This window comes from Lynx canadensis, chromosome C1 (assembly GCF_007474595.2).
Source record: "Lynx canadensis isolate LIC74 chromosome C1, mLynCan4.pri.v2, whole genome shotgun sequence".
Lineage (NCBI taxonomy): Eukaryota > Metazoa > Chordata > Mammalia > Carnivora > Felidae > Lynx > Lynx canadensis.
Window position 1 is genome coordinate 200160410 of NC_044310.1, and position 18455 is coordinate 200178864.

The 18455-nt window shown below is 39.6% G+C and overlaps 1 protein-coding gene across 2 annotated transcripts in view; it reads right to left on the minus strand.

The window, feature by feature from the left end:
- The window catches only part of PECR (peroxisomal trans-2-enoyl-CoA reductase), a 28464-nt gene that overhangs the window by 1795 nt on the left and 8214 nt on the right, over positions 1-18455 (minus strand). The window contains exons 4-7 of one of the 2 annotated variants that reach the window (XM_030326318.2): positions 16276-16357; positions 11893-11989; positions 9475-9585; positions 1946-2057 (exon numbers count right to left, since the gene is read on the minus strand). In XM_030326318.2, coding sequence (XP_030182178.1) covers positions 1946-2057; positions 9475-9585; positions 11893-11989; positions 16276-16357 — 402 coding nt within the window. The remainder of the gene's footprint in view (positions 1-1945; positions 2058-9474; positions 9586-11892; positions 11990-16275; positions 16358-18455) is intronic. The other variant, XM_030326319.1, reaches the window with a different exon arrangement.

Consider the following 18455-nt stretch of genomic DNA (forward strand, 5'->3'; position numbering starts at 1 on the left):
TAATGCTCCCAACCGTTTATTCAATAAATGCTATAAGTGACTCCACTTTACAGGAAAGAAAGTGGAGGCCTACAGAAATTAATTTTCCCCAAGGTCACACAGCTAATAAGGGCCTAGCCAAGTCTCCATCCCAGGCCTTGTCACTCCAGGGCTGGCAATCTTGGTAGGTTTTTTGTTTTTCTGTTTTTTTAATTTTTATTTATTTTTGAAAGAGAGAAAGCACACAAGCTGGGGAGGGGCAGAGAGAGTGAGAGGAAGACAGAGGATCTGAAGCAGGTTCTACACTGTCACTGTAGATCCTGATGCAGGGCTCAAACTCATGAACCATGAGATCATGACCTGACCGATGTCTGACACTTAACCGACTAAGCCACCCGGATGCCCCTAGGCTGACAATCTTAAAGAAAATACTGGACACAAATGCTCAACATTCCCATTCATTATTTGGGGCAAGTATATTCTCGAAAAATAGATGTGGCTGATTTCTCCCAAAATTTCTTTCCCTTTATGAAGGAAAAATGAAAAATACCCTCAACTCCACTGGTGAGGAAAGTGGAGAGCTTCCCTCCCACCCTGGCCACTTTAAATACTTTCAGAACACAGAACTGCAAAATGTAGGCATTTCTGTCTTTCCAACCAAGATCCATCCTTAAAACCGTGGTATCTTATGCACATCACCACATTGATGTTATTAGTAAGGAAATGCAGATAGGGGAGGGGAAAATAATAAGTAAGACTGAAGTCCCATATTAATCATTTATTAATGCAAAGAAGGTCTTATGTCTTGATTAGACTGTCAGTATACAGAAGAGTAGGGTGAATGAACCCAGGTCCCAGATATGAAATTGAAATACACATGCATTACATCGATCACGTTTTTTTAAGTTTATTTATTTTGAGAGAGAGAGAGAGAGAGAGGGAGAGAGAACCAGTGGGGGAGGGGCAGAGAGAGAAGGAGAGAAAGAGAGAATCCCAAGCAGGCTCCACACTGTCAGCATGAAGCCCAATGTGGGACTGGAACCCATGAACCCTGAGATCACGACCTAAGCCGAAGTTGGACACTTAACTGACTGAGCCACTCAGGTGTCCTTACATCGATCACATTGTAGTTGCTCGTAGCCACTTACTCAACACTCTTCAGCAACAGTGCAAATATGTCTGCATTTTATATTTGTGTGCAACATCTATATTTGGTTGAGCCGTATAAAACTACTGCTTTTGTATATTAAGAATGGTTGAATACAGCAAATTCATATGGTTTTGCTCGGTCTTTATCCCAAAGATAATGTAAAATAATACCATACCACCCCCCCCCCCCAACCCCAGCCTACCAGGTCTGATTCTTCTGTTCAGATACACAAGCCGCTTATTAGAGGAACAGAGAAATTAAATCTTAAAAATATGGCAACCTCTTGCCCCTTTTCTCTCTCCTCCTTATAAATGTATACTCATATAGAGAATAGTTTTCATGACTAAAATTCCACCAACCTATGCACACACAGGCAACTTTTTAAATAGATAAAGTTGTGTGCTATAATAAAAATATTTAGATATTTTCTTTGGGATCATTTCCTTTAAAGATCACATCAGGAATATAAATATTTTGTACATTTTTGATGTTCCATAAGAGAAAACCCTAATCCCTTTTGTTTTTTTTTTTATTTTTTTTTAATGTTTATTTATTTTTGAGAGAGAGACAGAGACAGAGACAGAGCATGAGCAGGGGAGGAGCAGAGAGAGGGAGACACAGAATCCAAGGCAAGCTCCAGGCTCTGAGCTGTCAGCACAGAGCCCAATGCGGGGCTCGAACACACAAACTGCGAGATCGTGACCTGAGCCACCCAGGCGCCCCTCCCTAAACCCTTTTGTAAATGCTTAAGAAATTTTGAAAACTTGAACATGAAAAGGCATAAAGTCAGTGACTGCTCATTTCTTGAGTGCTCACCTGGTACATCAAATACTTGCGTATATAGAGACTGGCCCCCGTCCACCTCCACCAACTGTCCAGTGATAAAGGAAGCTGCTGGAGACAGCAGGAAGCAGACTATCGGGGAGATCTGGAAACAGAAGTACACACATACAGAAAAGTGGATACAACCCATTTGGGGCTGTTTCCATACCCAAGGAAACATATCTCAAAACCCATGACTGCAACATGAATTCTACAGTCCGTGTGCACCATACTCTGACAGAACAGACAACCACCATTTTCTTATTTGAGCACCATTGAAAACAAAGTGACTAGTGCAGCAAGATAGGAAAGAATCTAGACAGTGTCAAACAAGCCACACAATGTGAATAAGCTGAAAGTGATCACTGTGCTTAATCTTTTCCAAACAACTCAGTTCCTTCCACACCTTTCATTGCCCGCCATAACCCCACTTTTCTTCCTCTTCTTTTTTTCTTTTAATGTTTATTTATTTTTAGGAGAGAGAGAGAGACAGAGCATGAGCTGGGGAGGGGCAGAGACAGACAGGGAGACACAGAATCCGAAGCAGGCTCCAGGCTCCGAGCTGTCAGCGCTGAGCCTGATGCGGGGCTCGAACTCACGGAGCGCGAGATCATGACCTGAGCCAAAGTCGGATACGCAACCGACTGAGCCACCCAGATGCCCCATAACTCCACTTTTCAATGCCATCATATGCCTTTTATATTTTTGTCCCTGAAATAGCCAATGCGTCTATATAACAATAAATTGGCATTGTAGCTTGCTCAGTCAATGGTCTTGCAGGCTGCAAGGCCAGGAACTCAGACTACAGGAGCTTCCTACAAGGGGGACTTCAAGACCCCACTGCATCCCCTAAAAATTCAGAGGTAGATGATGAGTACAGAAACATCTATTCCCAAAACCAAAAAGAAAGAGGACTTATTTCACTGGACATAAAGGAACTCTCTATGAGGCTATTGGCACAGGAGGAGTTTCTCAAAGGGAGATCCCAAACACCTGCATTAGAATCCTTGGGTCCCTACCTGAGACCTTCTAAATTGTAAGCTCTGGGGTTGGAGAATCTGCTACTTTATGAAGCTCCCTAGCAGAAGTGAGACAAGGGGGAGGCTAATGGTGCTTAGGGTGCAGTATTTAAGGAGGCACTCACTCTCAGGGCAGACCCTGCCCTTGTGTGACCCTGAGAGTGAGGCACATCCCTAAGTTTTATGTCCATGTCTTGCTTGCCTCACCCCAGTCAGGGCTGTGTACCTAGAGTGTTCTCTCACATAGCTATGCCTCTTTGAGACTGTGAGACCCTGGAGGGCAGGCATAGCCTTCTCTCCATCCTTGTGTCCCCAGAAGCACTGGCCACATGACACAGCCCACTTTCCGTATGGCTAGTCTGAACTGAGATGTGCTCTACATGTAAAATACACTCTAGATTTTGAAGACTTGGTCTGGAGAGAAGAGGCAAAATCTATAGAAGAATGTAAAATGATGTTTTAGATACATTGGGTTGAATAAACTTTTATTAATAATATTTAATTAAATTCTTATATATTACCTATTGGTTATAACAATATTAATTTTATATTTTTTTACTCTTTTTTTTTAAGTTTATTTGTTTTGAGAGAGAGAGTACGCATGCATGAGAGTGGCAGAGGGGCAGAGAGAGGGGGAGGGAGAGTATTCCAAGCAGGCTCGACACCTAGCGAGGAGCCCAACACAGGGCTCAATCTCACAAACCGAAGGTCATGACCTGAGCCAAAATCAAGAGTCGGATACTCATCCGATTGAGCCACCCAGGTGCCCCTTTACTTTTCTTAATGTGGCTAGTGGTTAGCTTAAAATTACACGTGTCATTATTACAGTATTTCTATTGGACAACACTCGTATAGAGAATTAATCATTGAAAAGTTTCCACGTCCCTGAGAAAGGGGAGAGAGTTCTGACCTATGATCAAAAGAAACCACCAGAGCTTGCATTAACCTGTGTTATTAATCAACAACATCTCACCCGGTGAGTCAGCAAGACTCCACTCCAGTATGCTCCTTCCTGAATGCCAGCCAAACAAAAACCCTCTCTCCCGGGTAATCATGCCCTCCAGAAGTCTGCAAATCCCTAAAACCACACTTGCCCCAGGAAAACAGAAAGAGCCATAGTCTGCTCTGTTCAGAGAGACTGTGCCAGACTAGTAATAAATGTGGCTTCGTGCTGAATTTTGTTTGAAATATTTACTGATGGCCTCATGTGTTTCGTATCAAATAAGCACTTAATAAACAGAATGAAAGCTCTATATGCATCCCTTGCCTAAAATGAAGGGAAGTTACATCATCCACCTCCTGCTACAGTGTTTTGCCCAGAGACCAGGCACCACTAAATGATACTGAATTGAATTGAAGCTATCTGTTAGGTAAAAGATAGATAAATATTCATAGCTCATGGTTTACTTTAGGAGCTCAACGTGGAGATAAACTGAACTAATACAATTTTTATAATCACCAAATTAACTAGGCACTATTGTAATATCTTCCAATAGACTCTTCTAAACTTTGATTTTAACAAAATCCATTTGATGGATGGGTTTGAGGAACCAAGCCATTCACAAGAGTTTTATCAATCAGTAAACACTATTAAAAACCAGCAGCCGAGGGGCGCCTGGGTGGCGCAGTCGGTTAAGCGTCCGACTTCAGCCAGGTCACGATCTTGCGGTCCGTGAGTTCGAGCCCCGCTTCAGGCTCTGGGCTGATGGCTCAGAGCCTGGAGCCTGTTTCCGATTCTGTGTCTCCCTCTCTCTCTGCCCCTCCCCCGTTCATGCTCTGTCTCTCTCTGTCCCAAAAATAAATAAACGTTGAAAAAAAAAAATTTAAAAAAAAAAAAACAAAAAACCAGCAGCCGAGGGCACCTGGGTGGCTCAGTCGGTTAAGCGTCCGATTTTGGTTCAGGTCATGATCTCGCGGTCTGTGAGTTCGAGCCCCGCATCAGGCTCTGTGCCGACAGATCAGAGCCTGGAGCCTGCTTTGGATTCTGTGTCTCCCTCTCTCTACCCTTCCCCATTGCACTCTCTCTGCCTCTCTGTCTCTCTCTCTCTCTCTCTCTCAAAAGTAAACATTAAAGACTGGCAGCTTGTCTCCACTTTATCTATGTGGGTAACGCCTCTTTTAGCACAGTTACCTCTTTACTTTCTGCTCTGTTTATTAAAGACCCCGGGGATTTTAAATATGCAAGCTGGGGGATGAATCCCAGTACCATGAGCCATGTATGACCATAGACAAGTTACCGCACCTCACTGGCCCTTAGTTTCTTAATTTCATAAAATGAGAAGGCTCTGCCAAGTGCTGCATTCCTTCCCCCAGAATGTCGAAGGACACCCTAGGAAGTCTAGGCCATTCCTTTTAAAAGTACAGCTAGGTTCTGACCCTCCTGACTCTGCTCCAGGGACTGTCACTTAAAAGCCAGCAACTCAGTGAAAGCAGTTCAGTCAATGGCCTAGTGTGAACGTTCTGCCCCAGGGAGGATTCGCTGGGGCAATGAGAGTACCTTGGAAACACGACCTGACCGAGGGATGCCAGGACAATCAGGCAGAGGCACTCCCTTGTTCTGCATCTCCCGGAAGCTCCCACCCTCTCTCCTTCCCCTTCACATCTAAACTATTTGAAGGTTTCACCTACATTAGTCAAAGTATGGTCAGCAAAACCCTGGGCATACCTAAGACCTTTTCAGGTGCTTTGCAAGGACAAAACTGTTTTTGTTATAACACTAACATTTCATTTGTCTTTTTCACTGTGTTGACATTTGTATTAATGACGCCAAAGCAGTGGTGGGAAAAACTCCTGGAGTCTCAGCTCAGGAATACAAAGAGGAACCAGGTCCCTAGGCTAGTAGTGGTCATTATATTCTTCACCGGCAAGTACACATGGGGGGAAAGGCCTGTTTCACTTTAGAATATCTTTGATGAAGCAGCAGAATTTATTCATCATATGAATCTCAACCAGTGGGTACACACCTTCTTAATATCCTGTGTTATAACGTGGGAATTACTCATTAAGCTTCTCTACTGCAGTGGAAGTAGAAGAGTTGTGATCTGAACTAGTCACTCTCTTCATGAAATACAATTTTTCACTGGGATAAATGACTAACACGCTGCGGTAATTCCCGCTGGGGTATTTGGCAGCCTTTTTTTTTTTTTTTTTTTTTTTCCCCAAAAATGAACAAAGTGAGAATGTCTCTTCAAAGGAAGACAATTGTTGTTTTTTCATGTTTGTTGTCAACAATAAGATCTGAGCTTTCGAGTGAAAATGAGGATTTTGGAAAACTTGCACGTGTCAACATGAGCTTGACAATTTCCTAACACTTCAAGATTTTTCTGAAGAGATCAGTGGTGATATTAACAAACGTGATCTTTTGTGTAAGGGATTTTTTTGATATAATGGATTGCGTGTCGACATCCAGAAGATCCCCATAACTCAGTGAACCAGTTTTTTACCAAACTGATGCCAATAACTGATGTTATAAAAATCGTGTGTGGCTGAAAGTCCCAAAGTGCAAGAAAGACTAATGGATTTTAATGTAACAGAGCATAAAAGATTCACTCACATGGTTTGAGATTGATGGCACATTGCAACCTATCTTTAAGAAACAGACACTTGTCAAACATCAAAGAAGAATAGCCACAATTATCTGAAAAGTCCATTAAAATGCTCCTTCCTTTTCCAACTGTACATGTACATGAAGTTGGATTTTCTTCATATGCTTTAAACAAAACAACATATTGCCAACATATCAAATGCACGTGCAGATAAGAGTCTAGTTGTATTCTATGAAGCCATATGAAGCCATACGTTAAAGAAATTTGTAAAAGTGTAAAGCAAATACAAAAAATGGTTTTCCTTTGCTTTTTAAAATACAGCAATTTTTCATTAAAAATCTCATTCATGTTAACACGTAATGCCTTTATTATTTTAAATGAACTGATCCATATTTCTTAAACTTCTCAATTTTGATTTCTGTGAAGTAAATATAGATAATATAGTTCATATAAGTGAAGGGAAATGTTCTGTCCAATGAAAATTTAATTATATCATCTCCTTGATTAAAATCCTTAAACCCCTCTTAGTTTTCAGAATAGAAATACGAACACCTTGTTTACAACGGCTCATGAAATGTCTGATTTAACAGTACCTCCCAAAAACTTAATATGCAAAACTATTTTACTTCAGGAATTCTAGAAAAGTTACTTCTCACATAAGAGTGCATGTGTGTGTTTAAGGATGTTCACCGAAGAATTACCACAATGCTGAAAATATAAATGGAATCTAAATGTGCAACAATGGAGCCTAATTAAATATGTCATGATCTATCCTTAGCAAGCTGCAGAAAAACACACACAGTAGAATCCCATTTTGTAAAAAAAAAGTCAATAAATACAGGTATTTTTGTGTATGCATAGTAAACTTCTGAAAAAATATACATCAAAACAACAATGAAAGCTAGTTTAGGAATTAGAAAACACTTTCTTTTAAGGGTTTTATGGTTTTACTTTTATATTTAGCGTTTTAATGTATCTGAAAATGATTTTGTATGTGATACAAGATAGGAGGCCTAATATATATATATTTTTTAATGTTTCTTTATTTTGAGAGAGGGAGAGAGAGCACACACACATGCACACGTGCAAGCGCAGCAGGGGCAGAAAGAGAGAATCACAAGTCGGCTGCAGCCTCAGCACAGAGCCCTACGTGGGGCTTGATCCCCCCGACCATGGGATCATGACCTGAGCCAAAATCAAGAGTCAGACCCTTAATGGACAGAGCCACTCAGGCACCCCAGCCTAATTTATTTCTAGTTAAACAGCCAATTGCTGCAAAACTTCTGCTAAATGGTCAATCCTTTCCTCACAGTTGTGAAATGTTACTTTCTCCTTATAAACTCCTCGTGTATACATGGTACTGATGTAAGAGTGCATTCTGTGCCACTAACTTTATTTATTTATTATTTTTTTTAACGTTTATTTATTTTTGAGACAGAGAGAGAGCATGAACGGGGAGGGGCAGAGAGAGAGGGAGACACAGAATCGGAAGCAGGCTCCAGGCTCCGAGCCATCAGCCCAGAGCCGGACGCGGGGCTCAAACTCACAGACCGCGAGATCGTGACCTGAGCTGAAGTCGGACGCTTAACCGACTGAGCCACCCAGGCGCCCCATAAGAGTGCATTCTGTTCCACTAACTTTAATCTGTTCCCGTGCCAATACCAGATATTGTATATAAGTATAGCATTATAGTATGTTTTGACATTGGGAAGGTCAAATCCCCTCCATTATTTTTTTCAAAACATTTTTTGGCTGTTTTTGCATAAATATTTTTCTAGACAAACTTTAGAATCGGTGTGTTGAATTCTGAAACTACATTAAACTTATACATTAACTTAGGGAAGCTTGATTTTATTTACTTTTGTTTTTTTACCATTATTTTTTTAAATTGAAGTACAGGAGCGCCCGGGTGGCTCAGTCAGTTAAGCAACCAACTCTCGGTTTTGGCTCAGGTCATGATCTCACGGTTCTTAAGTTTGAGTCTCGCATCAGGCTCTGTGCTGACGGTGCAGAGCCTGCTTGAGATTCTCTTTCTCCCTCTCTCTGCCCCTCCTCCACTAGTACTCGCGTGCTCTCTCTCTCTCCCTCTCTCAAAATAAATAAACTTAAAAAAAAGTGAAGTAGAGTTGACACACAATGTTACATTAGTTTCAGGCATATGACCTTGTATTTGACAATTCTGTCTGCTATGCTATGTTCACCGCAAGCGTAGCTACCATTGGTCAACATACAAAGGGAAACCTGATTTTAATAAAATTGATTCTCTCCATTGAGGAATAGGACATGTCTCTGTTTATTCATTTTTTTTCTGTTTTTTAGTAATACATTTCTTTTTGTTTAGAGCTAAGTTTACACCAGGTATTTCTGTTTTTCCTATTATTGCAGGAAAGGCATCCTTTTTTTCACTATATTTTCAGACTGTGTTTTTAAGACTATATTTTGAGATATTGCTGGCCTTTAATAAGTCTACTGATTTCTACATACTTAAATATGGCCCTTAGAGAAAGCACGTAGGGAACTTCACATAGCCATAATCATCTGACTTTGCTTAGGGTCCTGGGTCCCAACAAAGGCCATGTGATAAAATAATACAGCTGAAAAGTGCAATGAAACATTAAGACCATGCTGTTCTTAATTCACACTGCGTTCAATCCTGAATAAAGATCAGGATCTTTATTCTGTGGGCGTACAAAGCAGGGAGCCAGAAGATAACAGGGGAAATGGTCTGGTAGCAATGGGAGCACTCATGTCTATCAGCCAACCAGACCGTGTAAAAAGGACACCAAATGTTACAAATTTCCAAAGTATAAAAGAAAGTAATAGGGAGTTGGCTGGCTGGCTCAGTCGGTGGATCACGCAACTCTTGATCTTAGGGTTGTAAGTTCGAGCCCTATGTTGGGTAAAGAGATCACTTAAAAAAAAAGTAATTAGAATCGATATTATTAGAAATATATATTACCTCCTCAGGAATTCCAATTCGCTTAGCTGGGATTCTCTTAAAGTACGCAGTAAAAAGGTCTTCTGCTAAAGGACCATAGTTGTCAACAGCAGTCGGGGAATAAATGATGCCCTATGTTTAAGAATAAAATGAGACAAAATAAAGCACATAAAACTAAATTTTAATCTCAAAGACATCAAGGCAGTCTATTGCCCAATGCCAAAAAGTAAGTGGGTTAATTTTTACAGTAAAGTCAACATCTCTAATATTAATTTTTCTCGATATTGTCAAAGAAGTGCAGCTACCATGTTACAAACGGATTATCTGAATACTCACTTTGTGACCTCCTCTCCCTTAATAACCAGACAAGCCCTAGATTTTTTCTGAAAAGACTTGCTTTCTAAAAACATAACTGTGTGAATAGATCAGACAGGCACTTAACTAGGAACAGCGGGACAGGGGAGTCTACTCTATCTTCTGCTAAACTTCTCTGTTTCATAACAGAAGCCTAGGCTATGGTTATGTGAGACTTAGAAAATGCAGTATTTTCATGGGTTTTCTCTACAGTGAAATCACAAATAAAATATTTGAATCCAGTATAAATAAACCAAAATTTTAATTTTTTTGGAATTCTTTTATTCAGCTTTACTAGCTTTCAAGGGTTTATAAAGCCAAGAAAATTACTCAAAAACTGTGTAACACACAATAAAGCTATTGGTTATGAATCCATCACTACAGCAGAGGTTACAGCAGTGAGTGAGGGAGGAAACCAAAGGGTTTTGGTGGTATTCATTACTCCAAATGATAATGGGGCACTGTACTGGTTTCCAATGAAACAATTTGGAACTTTTATTTAAAGAGGATGAAACCGGGGCGCCTGGGTGGCGCAGTCGGTTAAGCGTCCGACTTCAGCCAGGTCACGATCTCGCGGTCCGTGAGTTCGAGACCTGCGTCGGGCTCTGGGCTGATGGCTCAGAGCCTGGAGCCTGGTTCCGATTCTGTGTCTCCCTCTCTCTCTGCCCCTCCCCCGTTCATGCTCTGTCTCTCTCTGTCCCAAAAATAAATAAACGTTGAAAAAAAAAAAATTTAAAGAGGATGAAACCTTCTAGAAGTATTAAGGTTTAGACATTTAACCTAAAAACATCTTCTGGAGGTATATGTGACTTTGTAACACTAACATACTATTAAATGTTTTCAAGAAATGCACTTCTGGGAGCCAGTATTCGAAGATACCAACACGAAGAATGAAACTGTAATGAATTTTTTCCTACAAATACTTGAGTGTAATACGGGTAAGGTGATGTCAGCTGTGAAGGACTGACGAGATATGAAATTTCTGGCTAGGAGCCTGCAATTTGTTAAAGATGAGATTTCTCTACTCACTTCAAGTCAGTTCTTGCTTAGTTCCTACCCAGTAGCATGGATAACAATATCTATAGATATATGGACAGGTCTGTAGATATTATAACCACAGATGTTATAGTTTCGTATATAGGGATGATTACTATCTTAGAAAAAAAGCAAGAGACATCACAGAGAAGTGGATTTAGGCTGAGTTTTGCCAGATGAGTGAGATATTTCACACGATCTCTCTCTTGAAGTACATAGCCGGTATGTAATACCCAGGGAAGCTTAAGCTATATCTTATTTCACACACACAAAAAATGAAATTGAATATATTGTGATTTGAACATATAGCGATTTCCCCCCTATAATTGACAGTATGTTGCTGAGAAATTTTCTCTCGACTTCTAAACAATCTTTAACTTGAATTAGACTTCAGATTTTTCTCTCTCTCCTTGTAACGAATTAATGATATACCAAGAAATAACAAAATAATCTGGCAAAATTTGTTCTTTAAAGCAGTGGTTCTCAATCTTCACTGTGCATTTGAATTTCCTAGGTGGCTTTTAAAAATACCAATGCCTGGATTCCATAGTTTGGAGTCAAGTGTACATATTGCTAGTTTTTCAACATTTCATAGATAATTCTAATATATTGTCAAGAATGAGAATCATTGGCTTAATTTAACCTTCTTGACAATCTGGTTGTAGATCAAAGAACGCTTCTTTCTGATTTTATCTATTTAAAAAAAAATTTTTTTTAATGTTTATTTATTTTTGAAGGAGAGAGAGACAGAGCATGAGCTGGGAAGGGGAAGAGAGAGACAGGAGACACAGAATCCAAAGCAGGCTCCAGGCTCTGAGCTGTCCGCACAGAGCCCGACGCGAGGCTCAAACTCACAGCCGTGAGATCCTGATCCGAGCCGAGGTCAGATGCTTAACTGACTGAGCCACCCAGGTGCCCCTGATTTTACGTATTTTTAAAAACCAATCTTTTCTAGTATACATGAGCATTAACAAATACCTCTATCAACAACACAAATGGAATCAGAAGAGAACAAGTTGTCAATAGCTTTCATATGGAACGTTTACCTACAGGGGCAACACAGTTGATCCTTATTCCACTGCTGGCCCATTCCACAGCTAAGGTTTTGGTGAGGTTATAAACACCTTCTCTGGCAGCTCCACTGTGCCTTTAGAAGACAAAACATAAAAATTATAACTAGCTTCTGCTGTTTCTCTTGTTAACTGACGGATGTGCCAATGACCTGTCAGAGCCCCACAGATATATTCTTGTTGAGTCTGTCTTTTTGATCCTTTTTCTGAACACGGGGAAGGAGGGGGTGTCCTTCAATGTTAAAGCCAAAACACGGTTATCTGATGGTCAAACAAATCTTACATTATAGGCACACATAACATCCTCCAAAACACCATGACCGTAAAAGAAATATTTTGAAGATCTTTTTATTACATAGAAAAAGTAACAAATTGGTAATTTTAAGGGTTACAAATGTGTGGGTTTTGTTTTTTTGTTTGTTTGTTTGTTTGTTTGTTTGTTTTGAAAGAGAGAGAGAGAGAGTGGACACAAGCAGGGGAAAAGGACAGAGGGAGACAGAGAGAGAATCTCAAGCAGGCTCCAGGCTCAGTGCAGAGCCTGATGCAGGGTTTGATCCCATGACCCTGGAATCATGACCTGAGCCAAATTCAAGAGTTGGACGCTCAACCAACTGAGCCACCAGGCACCCCACAAATGTGGTTATTTTTTTAAATCAATTTTAGATGATTAGGGATAAGAAATTCATACATTGGGCTAGAAATAGTATCAATAGGCTTTCTAGACACCCCAAAATTTAAATAAATTTTAATATATTTCCAGAAAGGAAGTGCAAAATACTTAGGCTTGCATCCATATGGGATCTCATGCATAAAGTACAGATATAATGTTGCTTAGAATTTCTAATTACAAGGTCCTCAGAACCAAGCATGTGAAACCCGGGGGTATATCCACTTCTCACTAAAGACCTACAGAGCCCAACCTTCTTGAAGAAAACCTATCTCTGTTCCAGTGTTGTCCGCAGCAACCCTGGCGGGACTCCATGCAGAAGCCAACTTACTTGGTCAGAATCACCCAAGTGATCCCACAACTACCCAACGGGGCCACAACTTCTGTTGCTAGTGAATCCAGCAGTCCAGGGTGGATCTACAGAACACGTTCCCATGTCCTGTCTACTGCCACCAGTGCGAGGAGGGGCTCAATTGCAACACTCAGCTGGGACAGATAATTGAAATTGAAAACACCAGGAGCAAGAAACAGGGTCAGGAAGAGACATGCTTATATAGAAGCACAACCGAGTCCTGACTCTTTCCTTTGAGGAGGACTAGAGGTGTTTGTCCCCTTGCACTCAGCCCCCTGATCACCAGGGTCACCACGTGAGGTGACCTCCTCATAGAAAAAGGCTCAGCAGTTACAGTGAGCCCCTGAAGAAACAAGTGGCAGATGTTCAGAAACTGGTAGGCGCCCCGAGCACCTGGGTGGCTCAGTCAGCTAAGCATCTGACTTCAGCTCAGGTCATGATCTCACAGGTTGTGAGTTCAAGCCCCATGTTGGGCTCTGTGCTGACGGCTTCAGAGCCGGGAGCCTGCTTTGGATTCTGTGTCTCCCTCTCTCTCTGCCCCTCCCCCGCTCATGCTCTGTCTCTCTCTCTCTCTCAAAAATAAATAAACATTTAAACAATTTTTTTAAAAAGAAAGAAAGAAACTGGTAGGTGCCCAAGAGAGAAAGCCGCTAGAATGAGAGACAGAGGTGGAAAATCAGAGACAGATATTAGTGAATCCCCATCAGGACAGAACAGATGCTGGACAATTCAGCTTTGGAGTGATGACTATGTCACATGAAGTGCTGTTCCAGTCACTCTTCTGCTAAAGGAAACACTGAGAGGGACTGGCATTTATCTGAACTAGGAGTTGAGTGAAATTATATTTTACCATTTCCATGACAAGCTCACATCCTCTTTCAATGACCAATTGCTGTATCAGGTAATATCTGAAACCTCTTGCAGTCTGTGTGGGAACAGATTACAAGTAATAAACTGCCTTGAAGGCTGTCACATTGCTTCATTTTCTTCCTGTCATTTATAAATAGGAGGCAGGATGATGTACAACTGTCAGTGAATAGAGCACTAACAAATGTTTCAAATGCTTCTGCAACTTACACACATAAAACCATACAGTATATGTTCTTTTTCACTTGGCTTCTTTCACTCAGAATAATTATTTTGAGATTCCTCCATGTTGTTGCCTGAGCTAATAGCTCATTTGCTCTTATTTCCAAGTAGTAGTCTGTTACATAGATAGACTACAATTGGTGGATTCATTCACCCGCAGATGGGCATTTGGGCTACAAACTGTCTATCCATGTGAAATGGGAGTTCGTTTTTTGGCTAATCTTTTGCCCTTGTAATCATGAACAACCACCCAAAAGATCAGCAGGTCAGGCTAAACTCCCCCACATAGATGTAACAGAAAAAATGTAACGTCTTAGGCAAACATTAAGAAAAGTGTGCCAAGGAGCAACACAGTTCAAACACACACACAAGATATCCAGATAACCTTTCAACAAATCAAAAGGTGCTCCATTGAGAAGATCATTTCTTGCCTATCAGAGTTGTCTGGAAGTTGTTAACACACATTTTGGGTGAGGCTCTAGGGAACATGCACACTCATATTTTGCTAGTGGGAGTGCAAACTGGACAGAAATTTGGAAATACCTAGGAGTTTTGTTTTTCTTTTTAAGTTTTTTAAATGTTTTATTTTTGAGAGAGAGAGAGAGAGAATGGGGGAGGGGCAGAGAGAGGGAGACACAGAATTGAAAGCAGGCTCCAGGCTCTGAGCTGTCAGCACAGAGCCCAACTCAGGGCTTGAACCCAGGAACAGCAAGATCATGACCTAAGCTGAAGTCGGACACTTAACCGACTGAGCCACCCAGGAGCCCCTGGAAATACCTAAAAGCATTTACCTTTCACCTTCACCCAACAATCCATCTTCCAGAATGTATGGTAAACATATAACTCCACAAATATGAAACAAATATGTACAGTGTTATTCACTGCAGAATTATTTATAATAGCGAAATGTAGAAACAATATAAATTTCTATTAACTTTGAGATAATATGTGCATTTGGAAAGAGGAATTTGAAAATAAGTCCATAAGTCCATAGTGGTATACCAAAAAATTTAATGATAATAATGATAATTGTAATAAATAAACAGATAAGGAAGGAATGGCTGTTGCAAAGAAGTCTTTTTGTGAATTACCAGCTAATAAATATAGAAGCAATTATGAAATCAGAAAAATTAACATTGCCCCACCATTAACGTAATAAGTGATTCAGGTAAGAATCACCAGTGGTTGCAAAAATCATGATGGAAAACAGAATATTCCCGCAATACCAAAATATCACCCTATAGATTACAGATGATGGACTAATGATAAAAGAATTCAGATCACTGTCTTACTTAGTTAAAAGGTTTTTTTCTGGGATGAGAAAGGATAGAGCATTCAACTTTGTACCTTATGCAGTTTTGTATATATATAAAAACTAGCATGCATGTTTTTATAACACTAAGATCTATTTCATAAAACATTCTATGTTGGAAAATAAAATTTTTTTCATAAAAAAATGGAAGGAATCAGAACTTATAAAAGACATGAAGGAAATCAGCAAAACGAATTTTTTTCTAAACCAAACTTTTTACCTGCTAAACGTGTGGTCTTCAAGTAGCTTCCTGGCACATTGTTTTTCTCTTTGTTCTATGTGGATGTCCTTTTAGATTATTATGAAAGACTCTACTGAGCCAGTACAGGAAATTAGTTCATTGATGGACTTTTAAAAAAAAAATCAGTTTCCAACATAATATTTTACCAAAATCAGAATAAGAGTGAAATATGTCAAATTCCACTATGGAGTAACAATTCAGCAGTTCTGTCTAAAAATGAATAGGCATATTCAGAGTATTCTAATCTAAATTAGCCTAGATTAGTTTTATTTCCACACGTTAACAAAAAAAGATATCTCCAGAAAATGATGACAAGTTTAGCGACATCTGGATAAGGGTTACTGGATAAAATATAGAACATTCCGTTAAATTTGAATTTCAGATAAATAACAACAACAACAACAACAAAACTTTAGCATAAAGATGCCCCATACAATATTTGGGACAGACTTATAATAAAAAATGTAATGGAGCATCTGTTTTTCTTTTCTTGGTAAATCTGGCAAGTCTCATATGGATGGAAATTTTTTGGAAGTACATTTTCAACATTCAAATAAAGGGAATAGCTAAGTATTGAGATTGAAACTTATTAAAGGATTAAGGATCGTGACTTATGACGTTTTCTCCACCCTACTCCCCCCTATTCAGAAGACAAAACCCAAAGATATAGAAAAATATACATATATGTATGTGTGTGCTTACGCAAATCCTGGGAATCCATTCTTAGTAAGGATAGTGATATTGACAATAGACCCTCCATGTTCTTTCATCCACGAGCTGTAAACTGCAGGAAAAAGACCAGTGACAAACGTGTGACTCTCATCCCCTGTCCCAGCATGTTGCTTTTTATTTTAAAATTTTTAATTTCCATTTCCTTTTTATAAAAAGCCTGATTGGGCATAATGTAGGGATCACAAAATTCATCCACTTCATGTGTACAACTTCAAGACTTTTAATAAATATACAGAGTCATGGAACCACCATCACAATCCAATTTTAGAATATTTCCATTACCCCCCAAAAGTTCCTTGGTACCTTTCTGCAGTTCAAGCCATCCCCAAGCAAACCCTCATCTACTTTCTGTTTATATAAATTTGCCTTTTCTGAACATTATGTATAAAGGAAAACACACAATATGTGGTCTTTTGTGTCTGGCTTCTCTCACTTAGAATAATGTTTGTGAACTTCATGCAGGCTGTAACATGTGTCAACAGTTAACTTTTCTTGACGAATAGTATTCCATTGAATGGATATGCCATATTTCATTTATCCATTCACCAGCTGATAAACGTTTGGATTGTTTCCACTTTGAGGTGATTATGAATACAAACCTTTATGTGGACATATGTTTTTATTTCTCTTGGGTGGAAGTGCTGGGTCATATCATATGGTAACTGTAGGTTTAACTTTTTAAGAAACTGCCAGACTATTTTCCAGTGTCTCCACCATTTTACATTCCTACCAGAAATACATGAGGGTTCCAGTTTCTGCACACTGTTATTGTCTAACTTTCTGATTACAGCCATTCTAATGGGTATGAAAGGATATTTCACTGAGATTTTTTTTAATGCTTTTATTTATTTCTGAGAGAGACAGAGACAGAGCAAAAGTGGAGGAGGAGCAGAGAGAGAGAGAGAGAGAGAGGGAGACCCAGAATCTGAAGAAGGCACCAGGCTCTGAGCTGTCAGCACAGAGCGCGATGCGGGGCTGGAACCCATAAACCACGAGATCATGACCTGAGCCGAAGTAACGCACTTAACCAACGGAGCCGCCCAGGTGCCCTTCACTAAGCTTTTGACTGGCATTTCCCTAATGACTAATGGTGTTGAGAATCTTCTGATGTACTTGTTCATCATTTATATATATTCTTTGGTGAAATATCTATTTAAATCTTTTGCACATTTTTTAATTGGTTTGCTTTCTTAACATTGAATTATAAGAATTCTTTTTACATTCTGGATACAAGTTCTTTATCAGATATGTGATTTGGAAATCTCTTCTCCCAGTTTATGGCTTATCTTTTCATTTTCTTAATGTTATCTTTTGAAGCACACACGTGTAATTCTGATTAAGTCCAGCTCATCAGTTTTTTCACCTTATGAATTGCCTAAGCCAGGACTCATTGCCTAAGCCAAGGTCATAAAGATTTTGTCCTTTGTTTGCTTCTAAAAGTTACAAAATTTTACTTTTTGCTTTTAGGCCCACGGTCCATTATGCACTTTGGGTTTGCTTTCACTTATGGTGTGAAGTAAGGGTCTTTTTCTTGTATGTGCATATCCGACTGTCCAAGCACCATCTGTTGAAAAGACTATCATTTCCCCAAACAAATGCCTCGGTCCCTTTGGCAAAAATCGTAAATATAACGGTTTGACCACAAATATAAGGATTTATTTCTGGACTGTCAAATCTGTCCCAATGATCTATGCATCTATCCTTACGCTAGTACCACACTGTCTTGAAACCAAGCAGTAGAAGTCCTCCAATTTTCCTCTGTTGCAAAACCGTTATTTCTGAAAAATTTCGAAAATTTCTAAAAATTTCGTTATTTCTGGCTTTTCTGAGTCCTTTGTACTTCCACGTGTATTTTAGGATCTGTTTGTCAATTTCTGCAAAAATAATAGAGACTGCACTGAACCTACAGATCAACTTGGGAAAAACTACCATTTTAACAATATTGTATTTTCTAATTCACAAACATCAAATGTTTTCCCATTTATTTTCATCTTCTTTCATTTCTGGCAGCAATGTTTTGTAGTTTTTAGATACAAGTCGTATCCTTTTCTATTCTATCCTTTAACTTCATTCTTTAAGTATTTTACCTTTTTGAAGCCCCATTTGATATTTAGCCATCAAGTCCATTCATATAAATCAAGACAACGCCA